This window comes from Hesperophylax consimilis, chromosome 13 (genome assembly GCF_061612785.1).
Source record: "Hesperophylax consimilis isolate HC1 chromosome 13, BYU_Hcon_1.0, whole genome shotgun sequence".
Lineage (NCBI taxonomy): Eukaryota > Metazoa > Arthropoda > Insecta > Trichoptera > Limnephilidae > Hesperophylax > Hesperophylax consimilis.
The window spans coordinates 32,281,850-32,302,147 of NC_142848.1; the positions used below are offsets into that span (position 1 = coordinate 32,281,850).

The 20,298-nt window shown below is 36.9% G+C and overlaps 1 protein-coding gene across 1 annotated transcript in view; it reads right to left on the minus strand.

Annotated features, from left to right (window-relative positions):
• Positions 1-18,054, minus strand: part of LOC149418819 (uncharacterized) — a 31,118-nt gene extending 13,064 nt beyond the window's left edge. Inside the window, exons 1-6 of the mRNA XM_089638675.1 lie at positions 17,876-18,054; positions 16,301-16,539; positions 11,505-11,726; positions 10,082-10,354; positions 5,012-5,165; positions 4,078-4,220 (exon numbers count right to left, since the gene is read on the minus strand). Coding sequence (XP_089494801.1) covers positions 4,078-4,220; positions 5,012-5,165; positions 10,082-10,354; positions 11,505-11,726; positions 16,301-16,539; positions 17,876-17,905 — 1,061 coding nt within the window. The 5' untranslated portion in view covers positions 17,906-18,054. The remainder of the gene's footprint in view (positions 1-4,077; positions 4,221-5,011; positions 5,166-10,081; positions 10,355-11,504; positions 11,727-16,300; positions 16,540-17,875) is intronic.
• Between the last annotated feature and the right edge of the window lie 2,244 nt (positions 18,055-20,298).

Below are 20,298 nucleotides of genomic sequence, written 5' to 3' on the forward strand. Positions count from 1 at the left end.
GTGATAATAATATTTAGTGGACACGGTAGGTCGATCGTTGAAGCTGGAATCCTGGACAATCGAGTAAGTAACTTCCAATCTCATTACTTACAATCTCATTTTCAACATTTTCAAGTCCAGTATATTTATTAGAGTCTGATTGTCGAATTATAAAGCACATTTCAAAAAAAAAACATTATTGTCCCACCAATTCTAATAATTAAGTATATCAAATATACCCACTAATCTGAACCAAAAAACTGGTATATTCGAATAGTATAGTGCCAAAAAATCTCAATTTCAGTGAAACACCGCACCAGCAGCTGCAGACCAAGCATCAAATTCTCCGCAGAACGCAACAATTTCTGCAGACCAACATCAATTTCATCGCAGATCAAGGATCTACCGGATTTACTACGCAGGCAGAACTTCAGTTCCGGACCTCGTAACATCCATCACAAATCAATGCCCAGTAATCAACACCAAGTAACGAACCATAATTAATCCTACATACAGTGATTTTACAGTTAAATTTCCGAATACGAACATTCTAAAATAACTTTTTAAAAAAAAAATTTTTTGCAAGTGTACAATATTGTTACATGTTTATTAAATTAAGTGACCAGACAAGTTGAACTCGTCACAGTACATTCACATTATTTACATTGTATGCACTCTAGATTAAGGGATTTTTGAAATTTTCGGATATCATCAATCTAACATTTTTGAATTTTTAAATTTTTTTTTCAAAACCTAAATTTACTGTCGTCATTGCTTTTGTTTCCTTGCTATTTTTACACATAAATCTGCCTATTTTATACTGCCTATTGCTTGCCGTATTATCAACAAAATATGTCATTCGAGAATAACCAGACATCGAACGAAATCCACGGTAATAATTCCACAATGGACACAACAATAAACTCTGTCTCGGTTAAACTACCCGCGTGCTGGCGCGACAACATTGCACTTTGGTTCGCACAAGCTGAAAGCCAATTTTCTAACTCAAGACTAAAGGATGACCTCACCAAGTACAACATTATTGTTGCCGCTTTGGATATGGAGACCCTCAGGACCGTAAGCGACATCGTCATCAATCCTCCTGCAGCAGACAAGTACACTCATCTCAAATCAGCACTCATCGAGAGGTTACAAGATTCGGAGGAAAAGCGACTCACTCGTCTTCTAACCGGACTTCAGCTCGAGGACAGGAAGCCTTCTGGACTGCTTCGACTAATCCATGAACTCGCTGGTCCCGGGCTATCGGAGAGCCCAATCGTACGCGTACTTTGGCTGCAAAGACTCCCGCAACACATTCAGGCCATTCTTACCGCACTACCCGACGACAATCTGTTGCAACTAGCATCCGCAGCAGATAAAATCTCGGAAGTTTATCAAAAATCCGAATGTGAAACTATGGACAATAATCATCATAATGGCATCCCGAACTCGAATCCAAACATCAGTGCTATATTACAAAACTTACAAGAACAAATTTCGGCACTCACTCTAGAAGTCAGTCGACTTAAAACAACTCGGAGAGATGATCATGGACAGGCAAACATTAATTTCGAAAACCGAAATCCCAGCACCCGCCGCGAATGGCGTCATCCATCGACATCATACCCAAATTCCGCGCACCGACCTCGTTCCAGGTCACGTGGTAGACCGTTACACACTAATAACACTGTACACGGCTACTGCAGTTACCATGCAAAATTCGGTAACAAATCATATAATTGCACCAAACCATGTACTTTTATTAATAATAAGTCAAGAAACGACAGTGGAAAACCCGCAGTAGAGACGTGCGATTTTCCTCAAAAAACTTGTCGTCTCTTCATTCACGAACTCGTGACGCGACAGAAATTTTTAATTGACACTGGTGCTGACGTATCTGTTCTCCCAAGATCATGCGGGAACACGACCAATACGGTCACCACAGATACATGCCCCACCACATTATACAGTGCTAGTGGGAAACATATAAAAACATACGGTACAAAAACCATAAATCTCCAATTTGGCCTCCGCCGCGATATGAAGTGGAAGTTCATCATCGCAGACGTCTCGAAAGCCATTTTAGGAGCAGATTTCTTACACTTCTTCAACTTAAGCGTCAACTTGAAGAAAGGAACCCTAACGGACCAGTCAACAGGACTGCAGATTAGAGGAGTTTCGCTGCAAGGACCCTCATCTGGCATCTCAACGCTGCCACACTGGTATGGAAAACCGATCTACACCGATCGCAAACCGATTACGTTTGCGTTCAGCAAGAAACAACGTCAAGCATATCTCCGGTCATCTCAACACCGTAGCAGATCCACCGACGTCAAACACATCTCCGGTCATCACAACACCGTAGCAGATACGCTGTCTCGAATAGAAGAGATAAACAGCCCCTTTGTTCCTCGAGACATGAGAGAACAAGCAATAGCCAACGTACACAACGTATGCCACCCAAGCGCCTCCGGCACCTCCAACAGCATACGTCAGAGATTCGTCTGGCCCAAAATGGCAAAGGAAACCAAAACCTTCGTCAAACAGTGCGTCGCTCGCCAGAAAGCAAAAATACCACGACACACAACTGCACCCACAGCGACGTACGGAAGAACATTTAGACTACCATCTGAATTCTTCACCACAACCCACCGCGAAGAAACCCACCGCGAAGAACCCGACACCTACGTCGGACGCCTACAAAAAAGGTTTAATGAGATGAAACCCACTCCCGCTAGTAACCACAGCGCTGGAAAATTTTTCATCCACAAGGATTTACCGCATTCATCACACGTTTATTCATCAATAGATCGACTGAAACCTGCATTCTTTCAAAGCACAGAAGAAATCCCATCAAGAGGAACCGTCACACAGCCTCTAATAACAAAAATGACAACTCGATCCGGAAGACATGTTCACTTCCCGGACAGATATCAAGCGCAGTAATAATTTGGCAATATCATAAGGCACAGTAATTAGCAAAAAAAACTAACCAGAAACCTTAGATTGACGTATCCATAAATTTCATAAATTAATTGTAACTATCATATCGCAAATGTCAGACAATCTAATAAATTACTGTTACTAAAACAAACAAAAAAACAATAAAATTTACTATCAATAATACGCATATATAAGCATCCTACAATAAAATCTTTATTATGTAAATATTGACATTACTATGTACTACGTCAAAAGTGCATTAATAAAAACAACAATAGAACTGTCATAACAAGCTATTTTAAATCATCGTAAACAATCATAGTATACACAGGTAGCTCACTACTACGCTAAGTACATTGCGACTAGCGCTCGCCGTTTATCAACAATTATGTTTACCTGTATATCATTTATGTACCTATTTACTACGGCGAATAAAAATTCGTACGGCCACAGCTACTATGCAACGGCGGCATGGAGCCACTATTACTTACCATTGTATTATTACTTTCCTGTCGCTAACCGAGCGCAATATTATCACAACATTATGTACCTTAGATTATAAATGGACTTGTGTTTTTATAAATTATGATTGACATTGTAAAATATTCATTGTTGTTATTATGTACTATATGTTACTATTGTATCGCGTAGAGACGCTGGTGGGGAGGTATATGGGGACTACTTTAACTCGTCCCACATATGATAACACTAAATAATTACTCCGCCGTCTGAAGCCCCGGGAGAGCCAGGCGCGGACGGGAACGCAACTCTCTGCCATTCTAGTTTCAACTTTCGACCAAACCACCACTCTCTACTACCACCGTCTCTGCGTTCACTTAACTTGTAAATTCATTCTCGCAAATAAATTCAACAAAGATCGCAGACCTTTATCTTTCAATCATCAGAATTCCTTGAACACAGATTTACGATACCGGCAGCCATCGTAAATTACATTTATCCTGCCATACTGGTGATCCCGACTTTACACTGCCATACTGGTGATCCCGACGTTCACGCTGCCATACAGCCTCCAAAACTACTGGAGCATTTTTGCAGAAAATTACAAAGTTTTTTCTTATTAGTTCCAGGAATATTTAGAGTCAATATAATGTGGATTTCAAAGAAGAGTTTGACAATATTAGTAGGGTAACTAACCTTAATAATTTCCAGTTGGTTCTTGCATTAGATATAACTTGCTCCCGGCGAGCATTGGCATCAGCTTCCTCCCCGAGATCTTGAAAGGCAATATTGGTGCTGGCCTCCTTGTTTTGTCTCCAAGACATTGCAGCACGACGAACCTACAATGTCATACATAAATTAATAACATTGGAAAGTTTTTAACCCCTAGAGCAATTTTGGGAGATATTTCTCCCAGACGTCAAACACTCATAGAGTATATATTTTCCAGTACTCATAAGTTCATAAATTCGCTATCTCATTTTGTATTACTTTGAGATATATGATTTAACAGTCTTAGAAAGAGACACCTCTCTTTGTATTTTGATTTAAAAGTTTACCATAGATGTTCCTAAAAAATTTTAAATAAAACAAATTTTAGCATTTGAAAAATATTTTTCAAGTTTTGCAAATTTTTTAATATATATTTTTATATAAAACGGAAAAAAAACGACAGAAACACAAGTAAGCGACTTTAAAATCTTTATCTATATTTACATTCAAACTTTGAATATTTTTAATTTCATGTCGATTTGTAATACATCCTAAAATCTTTCATCTGCTTTCAAAAACAGTATTTTATTTTGATATACATTCAAAAACAGCAAATTTATCTGGAATGGAATGTAATGCAAATATTTTCCGCGCAATCAGCATTTTGATAGTTCACTTAAGAGATATATACATTGCAAAATATCAGAGGTCCTAGGGGTTAAATCTAAGATTTTACAGATGTTTGTACAGCTATTAATTACTGTGGTAAAAATGTATTCATATTAAAAAAGTGTTTTGAATTTTCTAACATCGCCATTTCGTAACTTCCCACAGAAATATCACAATGGCAACACTGAAGATTTCTTCCACGCTGCCCAATCCAAAGGTAACAATGAAGGGAACGAGAGTGGGTACCTACCTGATCAGTGACCTGCATCTGGCTGATGAAGGCAAGGGTGGGGAGGTAGGACACGAGGAAGGGCACGCAGTCCCCTCCCAGCGCCACCGGGTTGCCGTCCAGCGTCACTTCCCGCAGAGATGTCGCCATGGCAACACTGGAGATGTCTTCCACGCTGCCCAATTCAAGATTAAGTTCATTATGGTAACAGTAGGACTGTTTTATGCACATCAAGATGGAATAAAATACACGGGGCCTGGCCCTGAACCTAACGGCGCCTGGTTCGACTAAAATTTTGGCACTGCTTATCAGAACCACTAGATGCCTAGGTAGGTGATCACTGTAATAATAATATTCGGATGATTTGTATTTTTGAGTAGCGCTGTTTTAATCAAGGGAGATGTGGTAGGACTGTTAGGTGTTAGGTATCAGCACCTTGGCGCCTTGGCAATTCAGCGCCCGGAGCAGACTGCTCCAATTGCGCCCGCATAAGGCCGGCCCTGAAAATATATAACCTAACTTAGGACTATTGCAGTGGGGTTTTAAAATTGAAGAAAACAACCAATATATGCAATTATGTGAAGTAAGCCCAATCTCTCCTTACTTCAGGTGAAACTGATAATGCAGTTTAAAATATACTCTTTGCTAGAGAGGTAATCGATTTCAATGGCCTGTACGGGACTTAGTAGTCGAAATGTCTTGAGTAAATTAGTTAGTCTATTAGGATACCTATAGATGGCGTTAGCTGTTGAGAATAATAGGATAACAAATAAGGTGAGAACTTCAAGGTCGGGGTCCAGATTATTCCAACCGCCTGCTAATTAAGATATCGGAGCCATTGTCAATCTATTACAATAAAAGTTGGAGTGTTTTGTCAAAGCCGGAGTTTGTGAGAAAACCCTGGAGACATAACAGTAATCAAAGATTTTTCCTTTTTACATTTTATATATCTAAGTATATTTATGTTTTTATTTTATCAGCATTTAAATTATTTAAGACTACTCAATTCAATTCAATTCAATTCAATTCAATTCAATTTCAATTCAATTCAATTTGTTTATTCCTTTAAAAACATTACAAAATTACATTTTATTTCGTTTTTAAGTATATTTGTAAAATGGTATTACATAATAGTTAGCGGTGTATAAACTATACCAGCATCAATAGAGCTTGCCTTTTAAAGGCAGCTTCACCAATGCTAAATATGTCGATATCCGAATTAATTCTGTTCAACAGCAAGACTGCTCTCCCCACCGGCATGACCATTGGCAAGTTAGTCCTGCAGGCCGGGAGATAAAACAGTCTATGCTGTCGGTGACGGAGATAACCATCAGGAACATAGAGACTAATACTCTCCATGATAGTCGGATTTACTAACCATCCACGAATCAGTTTGAAGAAGTGTGATACAATATGCACATCTCTTCTGACCCGTAGATGGTTCATACCGAGCATGCCCAAGAGAAAATCAGTAGGATAGAGCCACGGGTAGTAGCCATACTCCCTCAGGTAGAGGAATCTCAGAAATTTCTTCTGCACTCTCTCCAACATGAGGGAATACTTCACCTGATGTGGGCTCCAAACCACCGACCCACTCTCAAGCCTACTCCTAACCAACGCAATGTATAGCACTTGGAGAACCCGGGTGTCTCTAAAATTCATCGCAGTGCGTAGGACGAAGCCCAGCATTTTCAGTGAAGCACTACACGTCATTTCGATATGAGCATGAAATGTCAGCCTACTATCAAACATGATGCCAAGATCTTTCATAGTGGAGACACGTTTTAAACTTCGGGCATTCATGGTATACCGGTAAAACCAGGTATGACGTGCCCTTGTGAAAGAAAGAATGAAACATTTAGAAATATTGAATTCGATCCGATTCCGTTTACTCCAGTCAACAATTCTATTAATGTCCGATTGGAGTCGAATGCAGTCTTCTAAAGTTTTAATTTCCAAGAATAGTTTTAGGTCATCAGCAAAAAGAAGTGACCTGGAATGCAGAATATTTTCTGTAATATCGTTAATAAAAATTAGAAAGAGGAGCGGTCCTAAATTAGAGCCCTGTGGAACGCCTGAGAGTACAAGGAATAATTTTGACATGAATATTCCATGAGATACAAATTGCTTTCTTCCAGTAAAATAGCTTGCAAAGAATATGAGAAACCGTAAAGAAAAACCTATAGTTGACAATTTATTTAATAATATGTCATGGTTTACGGTATCAAATGCCTTCGAGAAATCATTATATGAGCAATCTACTTGGTAGCCCTTATCTAAAGATTTGGAAACATAATCTGTGAGTACCAGTAGGTTAGTATCTGTTGATCGACCTTTTCTAAACCCATGCTGTTCCGATATTAAGAAAGGCTCTACTTGAAACAGCACATGTTTATGAATTATCGATTCGAATAACTTAGCCGGGGCGGAAAGTATTGCCACTGGCCTGAAATTTTCGACAGATGTCTTTGATCCACTTTTGAAAATGGGACAAATTTTTGAGACTTTCCAGGAATCAGGAAATATACCAGTATCTAAAGATAGGTTGAATATAAAACTTAGTGGCATTTTTAAAAATTCAACACATCCTTTTAAAAAAAATACTGGAAGAAAGTCTGGCCCAAGTGAATGTGTATGTTTCATGTTATTAATTGAAGATTTAACATCTGATTCGTCTATATGACTTATATCAATGTTTTGGGCTCCCTTCACATTCAACTTGGAAGCAGAAATGGGATTTAGTAATGGAGGCTCATTACTGTACACTGATTGGAAATGGGTTGCAAATGCATTGGCTACATCCGCTCCTCTAACTTCCCGATCACCATGCATCATGATGTCTGTTATACCACCATCCTTGCGCAGTGATTTTACGTAGTCCCAAAATGCCTTGGGATCATGCTTGATATCACTCTCTATTGAGTCGACATACGTTCGGAATGCTATATGAACATTTCTTCTAACAACTGCTCTGAGATTACTGAACATTTCATACTCATTTTGGTCACCAGTAGCTTTCCATTTTTTATGGTGAGCATGTTTTTTCTCAATGCTCCTGATGGTATCTCTAGTGAACCACTTCGGATATCTACGTCCACCTCTGTTGGGAGGTTTCCTAGGGAAGCAAGCGTCAAATACATTATATATACATGAATAAAAATGGTGTAGAGTCTCATTAACGGTATCGAATTTAGAAAGTTCATGCCAATCCAATTGGCTCATCATCTGATAAAGTTTGACAAAATACCAACTACCAACTACTCACTACCCTTAGGATGATTGTGGAATCCAGTCATTCCTTATTATAACACAATCCTTACCGACATTGTGACGTTTGGGATTGCTTTACATGCGCAATTTCAACAATAACATTCAAATAAAAGAAATGGATGTCTATAATTGAGACAATCGAAGACAATTTTAAATGTAAAAGTGTACCAACTACCTAAATACATATTTTACTGCATATAGCTTTAGACTAACTCCAAAAATGTATAATTCTTTATGTACAACCTTTAAAAGGACCACATGTGTAAACCTTCAATCTTTTAAAAACTACATCAAATCTTGGCTAAAAAACACTGAACTAGATATTTTTTTTCTTATAAGTTTTAGCAAAGTTATCTGTAACATTTATATCCATAGACAGATTATTTTTTATTATTTCACATACATACAAAACAGCAGATATATTTTATTGTTTGTAATGCTTTGTCTGCTAATTCACTTTTTAAAAACTAGTATTTACCTTATTTTTTGTGTTATTTTAAAACTCTTACATATTTCATGCTTTAGTTTCTTGTATTGCCTCTCTACAGAATTAACAGAACTAAAAAAACAAAGGTAGAAATTAAATATTTATGTGAAAGTACAAATTGTGCTACATGTTTAGCACAGTTTTCCACTAATGCCGGAATCACACGATATAGAAGACAATACAATATTGTCCTGTCCCAACAATTCTACCATAGTTCAAACGCGGAATGCTGCAAAAATGGATACACGATGACGCGTGTTACGAGCGAGTTTACGAAAAATAGGTCTTTTATACCAAGATGTATCGTAGTGTTCCATTTACGTGACTTTTTAAGCCGAAATATGAGATCTGAGCACCGAGAGCCGAGATATATACGCGTGGAGTGACTGGCTATTGTCCAAATGCGTTTTCACGCGGACATCGCAGCAGGGCGCAGTGGTAGGGTAAGACAATATCTTCCGGTGATATAAGGATGATATCTTAACCCTTCAGTACTTTCATCACATTTGTTCAATTTGCAATTTTTTCTGTATATTTCGAATGTGCTGTATACATCTTATTTTTCATTTTTCGTAAAAACAAATTCTGTTTTAGACACTAGATAAAATTATCTTTCAGGTGTATGCATTTATAATAAACAGTACTATTTTTAAATAAAAAAAATTAAATATCAAAAATTGAGAAAAGTCGATATTTCGAAAACACATTCGATTTGTTTGGTGAATTTGTAAGAAAACAGTGTTTTCGCTTTTACCTCATTCGTACAATGAAAAATTATTTGTTTTTATTAACCGATTGTTACAATAGCGACGCGAAATATGAATTATTCATTTTAGTTATTTTTAGGATTTTTTAATGGATTCCAGTATAAATACTTTCAGCCAAAATGGAAAGAATTAATATTACTTTTTCTAAGGTCAAAAAAATTAAGTATTTCCGCATGATAGAAAAAAAGATTAAAATATGGACGCCAGGTCATATATGACCCTCAAACGCTGGAGAGGTTAACAATGTCTTGGTTCATTGTCCTGTCCTCCTAAACTACTGTTCACACTAGGACAGTGGGGCCGGAGCTGGGACATGTGAACCCAGCATTACAATATTAAATGGTTTGTCGTTTAGGACTAATTTACATTGATAATTTAACCTGAAAAATAATTTTTTTATAAATATTTCAAGTATAGGGAAAACTTGATACAATCCTACTAAACACATATATGAAGAAAAAGAATGACATTTAGGACAGTTTTACACTAGATAGATGATATGTATATATTATTGTTGTTTTCAACCAAATCCAAATAATAAAAAATGTAATAAAACATTGAGCCAACCTCTGTAGATCATTATTGCTCAAGAACAGCTTCTGCAACTTGGGTACACCGTCACATCCAGAAAGCCTTCTCAGCTTATTCCTCTTCAGATTCAGCTCCCTCAGCTGGGGAAGTCCTCGGAGGTCGGCTGACCGGAGCTGGTTTCCGGCCAGGTTGAGGACCTTCAGCTCGCGAAGGCCCGAGAGACCCCCGGCTAGGGTTATGCGGTTGCCATGAAGATCCAGGACCTCCAGTTTGGCTGCCACTCCCGATAGACCCTCGATTTTTTTGATCCTACAAGAAAGAGATAATAATAATAATAATGATTGGATTATTTGCACAGCGCCATTTTCGTTAGAAAATCAATTTTCAACATATTCTATACATTTTTTAATTCAATGCATTAAAAAAAAAATCTTAAAAAGGTGATTTATACATCATAGAGGCATTTGAATAGAGAAGAAAACTACTAGTGCCTTCCGGACAAATTTGAATGGAACAAAAGTTCCATTTAGCCCAATAGCTTAACGCTCTGTATCACTTACACTCACCTGACATCGTAGATCTCCATCTGATTTAAATTACGTAAACACAGTTCTGTACTGGAAATTTAAGCAGAGCGATTGGGCAATATTTGGATCAAGAAATACGCCCACAAGATATTTCTTGTGTTCTTCCCATAGACATCCAAATTAATAGAATTGCCCTAACATGAAATCTGGGTATCATTTCGATGAGCTGAAGGCAAACCATGTGACTAATTTTTGGCACCAAGAGGGTTTGAGAATGCTTTCAATAAACTACGACGTCAGTCGTACATTGACCGCCGAAGAGTGTAAAAGACAGAATACCAGACCTTGTAGAAAAGTAAAGTTCACTAAAGTAAGACAAAGCAAGCAGACTGTAAATGTGATTTAAGGCGATGCCATACGTAGTAATGCAAAATCATGTGTTTTTGGTTTGAAAATTTGGTCGCCTAGAAATGTTTCCAATGCTTTAATTAAATACTGCGAGTAGAATACATCTTGGCCTTTGTAATAATCGAGTATTTTTGAGATAAGTCTTGTTATAAGCCCAGAAAAAAATAATGTATAAGGCCTATGAAAACTGCTTTAAAGTTCAAAATCTCCTACTTACGAACCCATTTTCGGTTATGATTTTATTGTATAATGTGGAAAATTAAGTTATTTATAAAATAATCGAAAAAAAATTAAATATTTATGCCTGAACATCTACAAAATAAAATAAAAGGCACTTTTTGGCCATGTTTTTTTCTTGCATAAATAAAAACAGGCAGATGGTGTTAAGCTGGAATTTAAACCTTATCGCCATCTACGTAAGGGTTGTTATTGATAGCGGCTCAATTTAAAATATTACACGACGTAGTGCATTGCCTTAACTTAACCTGTAATAATTGTCCCCCTGTAAATGATCAGTTCTCTACCTATTCTTCCCCATGAGTAGCACCCTCAGTGACTGCAGCGTGTCCAGGGCGGCAATCTCCTGCACCTGGTTGTCGTACAGGTCCAGCAGCACCAGGCTGGTGAGGCAGGGTGTGGCCAGGCCTTGCAGCGAGGTCAGCAGGTTGTGCTGCAGCGATAGCAGGCGAGGCCCGCAACCCACCTCAAGGGAGCACAGGGAATCCGGTAGAGTGGTGAGGCCACGTCTGCAAATTAATAACGAAATCTATATAAATAAAAATGTTTGTTCAAAATCTTGAATCTCCGAAAGTTTTTCACGGATTGCTTTGAAATGCTGACACAACGTTATTCGAATATGCATGTGTTTTTATATACCGATATTATACAGATATCACCTGTGACAGGTAAAAAGATGCTTTTTTAAAAAACAGAGCTATCTGTTGGACGTAAAAGCAACAAGCGCTATTTTTTCTCTATCTGCACAGATAGACTGAGCCACAGTACCGCATGGCAGGGTACAGCTAGTAATGAATACAAAGTTTATCCACCTCAATGGGAAGAATGTTCAGATCCATTCATATCCCTATATAGTTAGTAATAACATAGATCATTGTAGAAATGTATTATGTATATATTTGTACAGCACCCTTGAGGTGATTTTACACTAAAACGGTACTATACATCATCAAAAAAAAAAATTATTTCCGATTATATGTCCGGGTTAAATCTTCCCCATTGGAAAAACTAAACCCTTCCACAAATGATCATCTAGTCAATAAACATTATGTAAGTGCATTATATAAGCAAAATAAATACAAAACAATACAAGAACAACATGTCAACTCACCAGAGATCAAATGGGAAAATAATTCACCGACTCCAGATATTTTCATATCAGAGGGTTCGGCTCGGTAGAACTTCTAACAGGGCCTATAAATCCTACTGATCCCTCAACATAAATATTTAAAAAAATCTTTCGTTATCCTACATGTATTCAAAATGACCGACTTTTGCATCTTTATATATAAATTTTGTGATAGATCTAATATGACTAAATTTTTAATGAGAGAGCTAGGTATAATGCCAGTAGCCGAAATAACGAATGGTAGTATTTTTATAGTCTGAGAATGCCAAATTCTTTTAATCTCATTTCCTAAATCTGTATATTTTCTTATTTTTTCATTAAAAGATTTTTGAATATTACAGGAATTTGGAATAGCGACATCAATGATATAAGTTATTTTTTTAATTTTGTCATGTAAAACTATATCGGGTCTACATATTATGACTAATCGTTCGGTCTGTTAGTATAGTTTTATCATAATATATTTTATAAAATTCGTTTTCTAAAAATGAATTTGGTTCGTATTCATAATATGGTATTATATTACGGCAGTCAATCAAGTTATGTTTAACCTTCCAGCGGGCGCGCTGTCGTAAAATTTACGACAAACGCTAAGCGATAAGCGCTTCCCCCACTCTTGCGACTTAGTTGTAAGCATCGAGCTTCGAGCTATGCTAGAGGCAAATCAAATGTCAAACATTTACCGCAAGATATAAATGCTTTTCTCAAAGTGAATTACGGTAGGGCAGTTGAACCGATAACAGAAGAAGAAAACAGAAGCTTTCCAAAATGCGGTGTTCGTCGGTTATGTGCACTGGATAAGAAAAGATCCTCAGCATCAATGAAGTGTTGCCGTTGCCAGTCCTTTACATGAAAGAACCATTCTTCAGTTGAGGTGGTTTGTAACAATTGTAAGGATGAGAATATTGATTCTGACTAAATAGGTCGATACAATATTTTGTTTTGAAATATTAACATGTTTAGAGTGTTGCTTCGTTTTTTTAAGAAAGTCAAATATTTTTTTTTAAGTACTGCCTATTATGATTTTTCATATCCTTAAAGAAATTCCCTAACGTTTGTATAAAGAAAACACCACTTACATGGAGAAAACTTGATGACATAAAATTTACGACAAGCGCCCCTCAAGGGAAATTTCTCAACGCGCCCGCTGGAAGGTTAATTACCAAACTTTGGTGAATTATTTTTAAAACTTGATTATGCCTAAATGTATACTCGGACGGTGCTAATATAGTGCATCCCAATATAATATGTTCTATAGTTTCCGGAAAAGCCAAACATTTTCTACATAAATCATCAATTTGATTTGTATCTTTGATTATATGCTTCCTATAATTTTTAGTATTAATGACTATCTTGAATGGCAAGCATAAATCTTTCTATTTATTATTTATTATCATTATTATTATACCTTGGAGTGCATGTTGTAGAACCAGGAGACAGCGGAATACCCAAAACATCCTGGTGAACTGTATTAAAGGGACTAGGCTACTGTCATGATAAAACAGCCATAGTCGCCACCACTTGATTATAAAACATCGACTTTTCTCTACTTTTTACAAATATAATATGCATGTATTATATATGTAAACCTTCCGGAAGAAATTCTCTAAATAATAATGAAAATCCGTTGCGTATTTTAAAAGAACTAAGTGCACAAACAGACAGATGCGGATACCAACTTTATTTTATACTATTTAGATTAGATATTTAACAACTAAAAAAAATATATATATTATAAAACATAAAAATATGGGATAAAAGGTGAAATATATGTGAATTTTTTTGGCTTTAAGTGCCTAAGCAGTTTACATGCTTCGGTATTAATATTCAGAAGTATGATTTTCCATCTAGAATCCAAAACTGAACGCCCGGAATCTCCATCGCTCGAGTGGTTAATATGACTTATTAATAAACAGAAGGAGGTGACCATTTAGGCAGTCAGAAAAGAAAGTCATCTGTGGAAGAGGTTGTTCAGATGTTTATCAAAATGACTGCAGAATAAGGATCTCCAGTCCATTTTTCTAATCAATAATGACCTTCTAACTTTAATATCAGTGTATTTTTCTTATTGTAAAATAATTTTTGAAGTATTAATATTTGGGGTCTCCTGAAAATGCATCAAATCTATGGATGTGACCAGTGACTTCACCAGTCACCAGTCTTAAAAAGTCTATTTTTTAAAACCGGCACTGTATTTTGTATGGGAGTCGAGACGTTTTTTACTCATAAGATTATCCGCTTTTAACATTGAATAACACTACGTAAAATGTTAGCATCTCTTTACTGATGTTATTATATTGAACCAAAGTGAAAAAATATATCCATGATGAACAATTTGAACCGGTATTTAAAAACCTGCATTACAACATTTTCATCGGTTCTAATGTGAATGTGGACCAGGGTTGCCAGTGCACATGTTCTAAAATATCTATAAGAGATGAAGCGATGTTCAAATTCCAGAAAAAATCCCCCCACAAATTTCTTTAACCTTTTGAACGCGTTAATTTGCTCCGTTTTATCTATACCCGTATGCGGTACATATTTTCAAATACCTATGCATGCAATTAAATGTCAAATTATAGCATTGTTGCATGATTTATTGGACTATATAGACAGAACAGATTATTCTCCACAATATGAAAACAAATCCTCGTGTGTCAACACTCTTAGATGTTTATAAAAACAAAAACATAAAATTTCATACAAAGACGTACCGTATCTTTTGAATGTGGTCCCGCTATTCACTTGGCGTCATAAATAAACCACTCTCGGTGTGTGTGTACTTAGGCCACTGTGTTTATAGACACAAGTGGGACACCATGATCACTTATCATTCTTAGTTATGAAAAGTTGTGAATGACAAACTAGTACTAACGCCATCCGTTGACAAAAATGTAAACTAAAGGACTAAAAGGCGTGAAGAGGCGCACTTGGTTATCGATCTTTTTTTATGAAATACAATTTTATTTTTGAGAAATTCTTGTAGATGTCAGCATCGTGATAGTTCTACAAATGTCCAAGTGAGCAAGAAATACATTTATGACGAAAGAGAGCGGGAATATCGGCCGTCAAAGTTGCCGTATCAACTGTTGATACAGCCGCGTGTGAGTATAGACTTTTTGCCGTAACAACAGTTGATACGGCCGCGTGCAAAGAGTTAAGTTTCCAAAATTAGACAAAAGTCTATTGAAAATAGCATTTTTTTATTACCTTGACATTTTCGGATTTTCTCTTTCGTTCAGGCTTTAAAAATAGATTTTTTTTTTAATTTGCAGTGAAAGAAAACGAAATATAGTATATTCTTACAATTTACAATAAATATTGTTTTTCAATATGGTTTGATAATAAATAAATGCCCAGAATCCCTGCATTTTCCCTACACAAAGGTTCTCCCCACAAAAAAACCATTTCTTAAAAATTTTAGAAATTCGGAGAATTCTCCATGAATTGGCAACCCTGATGTGGATATTGCAGACCATAGATATTTTACTCACATAGACTGGTTGTGATGAATCAACAGATTTAGTTGTACCAACCAAACGGTGTATTTTAATGTGATGATGTTTTATTCGTTTTAAATGACGTATAATAAATAATATATAATAAAAATTAAACATTCAGAATCAGCATTTTTAAATGAATAGATATTTTTTTAAGCGATAATATGTTTCACTGGAGATCCTTATTGTTGTACTTTAAACACACTTTGGTGGGAGTGTTTCAATTACATGACGCTGATCACCGATTTTATAGTCATATAATGGACACCACAGTCTTCGAAGCATTCCTGTTTATTTATTTTATTTTACGCCCAGAGAGCTTTTACATATAAACATAAAGGCAGTACAATTTAACATGAGAAAGAAATATAAATACATACATAAATGAATTAAAAATAAATGCAATAAAAATTTAATTTAAAATTTAAAAGTATGTAGTGTTTTTATGTCTCACCTATCCAAGCTGACTCTATCGCACCTCTCTGTGTGCGCGGCACGCTCCTGCTTGTCGGTCACGCCCCGGGTTGGGCCCAGCGTACTGTGCGCCCTCGGGCCCAGGCCCCTCCGTCCGCCGGGGCCCAGCGCCGGCCCGATGTGTAGCAGGTCCCCGCAGTCCCCGGGGGGAGAGCGCCGCGCCTCGCAGTCCACGCTGCGGGCAGACTTGCCGCGCAGACGGAACACTGATCTTCTGGCCTGGAGAGAATGTGGAGCACATTACAAATAATTAACTATGAACACAATATAATATTCAGATAATTTTTCTTCTTGAGTCACTGTCTTATTGCTGACGATCGTAACCATACTTAACCGTTTTGATTTATTAAACAAGAGAAAATTAGAGAACTAATTTTTTGGGTGCGAGGTAGATGTATTCAACTTTGTTCACAGAACTACTTATATAGCCTTAGGTACATGGATACAACTTTGTCCACAGAACTACTAATATAACCTTAGATATTAAAAAAACTCGCCTAAAAACCTATTATATGTTATAACCTTCTTCGTAGGTATATAAAGAAGGAAGGACCTAGGAACAACGACATACCAAAATGACAGTACAGAATTAAATTATTGTAAAATATGGCAGTTGTCTCATAGAAAAAAATATATTATATCACGTAATTATAATTTAAAATGAAATATTTGCTATTCCACCGGATGTGATCACAAGGTTATTTAAAAAAAATTCTTATTAAGCATGGCCAGCGATTTCAAAAGTTTACTCCAAAAAAACTATGCTGCCTGTATTTTTAATAAAACTTGTGGTAAAGTTGTCGAATTCCGCTGCATGCCACAGGCTCTTTAAAAAAACAACACTTGAATTCAACTTAATTATATTACGGAGACAACTATTTAAGTCAGGGGTTTAGGTAAACATGCACAAAATAGGGTTTAGTTTGGGTTATTTTAATGATTTGTGCGTATTTCCTGACCTTCAAACTTGATTGCGAAAATATGGAACTTTAATGCATCTTTTACCATCTCCCACCACATAAATAGTTATTTCTTGTAGTAATTAAGTTGAAACCAAGTGCTATTTATATATTTTTGCATAGTAAGCGAGTAGCAGAATTCGACAAGATTATCAACTAGCAATGAAATTTCGTGTACCTGAAGTATGAAAATAAAATAAAAATCCTGTCAATTTTTGCGGAACAAACATTGGTACTTTGTGAGACTAGTTCAATAATAATAACAATATCATTATACGATTTTTAATAATAATAACACTACCAATCAAATGATATCCGGCATAATTTTCCAAGCTACAAATATCCGATCACATAAACAGCCTTGAGAGAATTTACAACCCCTATGATATCACAATTTTATAGCAGACATTATGAAATAACTGACCTAGTTACCAAATCTCAAAGGAAAATCATATTTATTTAGGTGTAAACATCGACATACGATACTCACGGATTTAAACAGGTTGAAGATATCCTAAAACTTTCATTTTAAGCGAAATTCCTTAGTTTATTGCACAAAATAACAAAAATATCTCAACCAATGTTGTTCTACTTACGACATTGCTACGATTGCCCGAAGCTGGCATGGAAAGGTGTACGCTACGCCATGTTATTTATTTATTTGTTGATAGTCGGTAACTGCTTCGAAAACCCTCGGCAATTAATTAATTCAAATTGCCGAAGTAATGGCAGGTTTGCCTCCCATTATGATGTTAAATTATATCGACATGTCAAAAGTGACATTTGTGCCTTGTCGAGAGCGTACAGTGTTGCCCGTTGTTGGGTATTTTGTATTTTACTGGACAACCGAAATCGATATTTTAGAATTATTACTGAGGGGGAGACATTGGGAGTCCCAATCCGAGACAGACCCGCAGATATTTGAATTTGTAATTTGGTACTAAACACGAATTTAATTACTCAGACGGGTCAGACGTTTCAATTTTAGTTGATCAATTTTATTGAACAGCTTGATTTCTAACTAAAATCTTGATCAACTTTGTTGAAAGAAGATTCACACTTTTCAATATGCTTTCAAGTGTCAAGTTGATCAATTAAAATGTCTAAACTGCTATAAGATTCTCTAATCGAATTTTATAAATTTTGTTTAGATCATTAATCTTAGTTTGTTTGTAACAAACGAAACTAAATTATTATAGATCTTGTGAATAAGAAAATAATGTGCAATGATTTAAGAATTTTGATTCTCACGGCCAAATTACCGTGATTGATTTTTGGGCATCTGCCCTTCAACTAACTTCTTAACATTTTTAGAAACTTTCCGGATCCCACATTTTCAACATTCTTCTTTGGTATCGTGGAGGGGAAATCTCGATTTGTGAGATCACCAACTGTGTAAGTCCCCACCTAAGCATTGTTATGCATCATTTGGGTACAACGGTTAAGGGAGCACCTTATCACCTGTTGGTGTAGGACCAGAATTTAAGAAGCTGTGAAAACCAAAGCTGTCTCTGAGTTGGGCAGACCCCTGATACCTTAATATGACAAGAGCATTTCTCATGTCAGCTGCTTTGTCACTCGATTTTCCATCTGTCTTCTGAATGATAGCTAACCGAAGGAGTTTCTCTCCTTTCATCCAAAACTTCAGAACTTTTCGAGACTTCAGGTGGCATGCAGGCCGAGAAATAAAATCATGGTGTAAAGGTAATGAACTATTTTACAGCGCCTTCTTGTCAAATCTCAAATCTATCCTGTTCATAATATGCCTATCGTCACACTGGGTTGGTAATGGTAACGAATCGAATAAAACCGAAGACCCTGCGCAGTAAAGTAAAGTTCACTTCGTTTTACAGCACAGCCATTGTGGAACTTTTCTGCACAGGGTATTCGGTTTTTGTCCATTCCTTAGCATTACCCAGCCAGTGGGACGACGGGCTATAAGAATATGATGTGTATAAAGTACTTACCTACAATATACGAGGCGTATCCAGAAAGTAAGTGTACTGAATTTTTGTAGGTTACAATTTTTTTTATTGAAACATAAAAATTACATGGTTACCGTAGTACATATGTAAGCTATTTTTCGACATAGTCGCCATTCCTCTCAATGCAGGTGGTGAAGCGGGGGATCAACTTTTTGATGCCTTCCTCGAAGTAGTTTCCCGCCAACCCCTTCGTCCACTTCTCCACCTCCCCTTTACCTCCTCGTCGGTTTAAAACCATTTTCCACCCATGTACAGCTTCGGGGAGGTAAAGAGATAAAAATCTGAAGGTGCTAGGTCAGGGGAATGCGCGGGGTGGTTTAGGACATCCCATTTAAACGAAGCAAGCAGTTCCTTCGTTGCGTTGGCCGTGTGTGGTCTGGCATTGTCGTGCAGCAGGCTGACTCCCTTTGTCAGCATGCCTCTCCTCTTGTTTTGAATCGCCTTCCGCAATTTTTTTAGGGTCTCACAGTATCTTGCAGAGTTGATGGTCTCCTCTTGAGGCAGATATTCAATTAAAATTATGCCTTGACAGTCCCAAAACACGGATGCCATAATTTTCTTGGCTGAAATTGTGGTTTTGAACTTTTTGGCGGAGGGTGAAGAGGTGAGAACCATTTTTAAACTCGCGATACCACTTATACATACTTGTATGATTCATAGCTTTATCACCATATGCAGTTTTCACCAAATTATAAACCTCAAACGGAGGTTTCCCTTCCAAACGAGATAACGTATGACGCCGCGTATTTCGCACTTGGCGGGAGATTGGATTGACATTTTTCACGAAACGTGTTGTCGCGTCAACACTTCTCAATGTACTGACCTTGAACCGGTCTCGTTGCGGAGGAGAAGAGTCAGGCTACACGTAAGTGTAGCCAACATGTCGAAAATAAAATGCATTCGGTCGTGAGAGCCTCAGTACACTTACTTTCTGGATACGCCTCGTACATACCTGCTAATTGTCATTGGAAGTTCTTATTCCTTTTTTTATGTCATGTTCGAAGGATGCGGGTACAAATTAAACTAGATACACA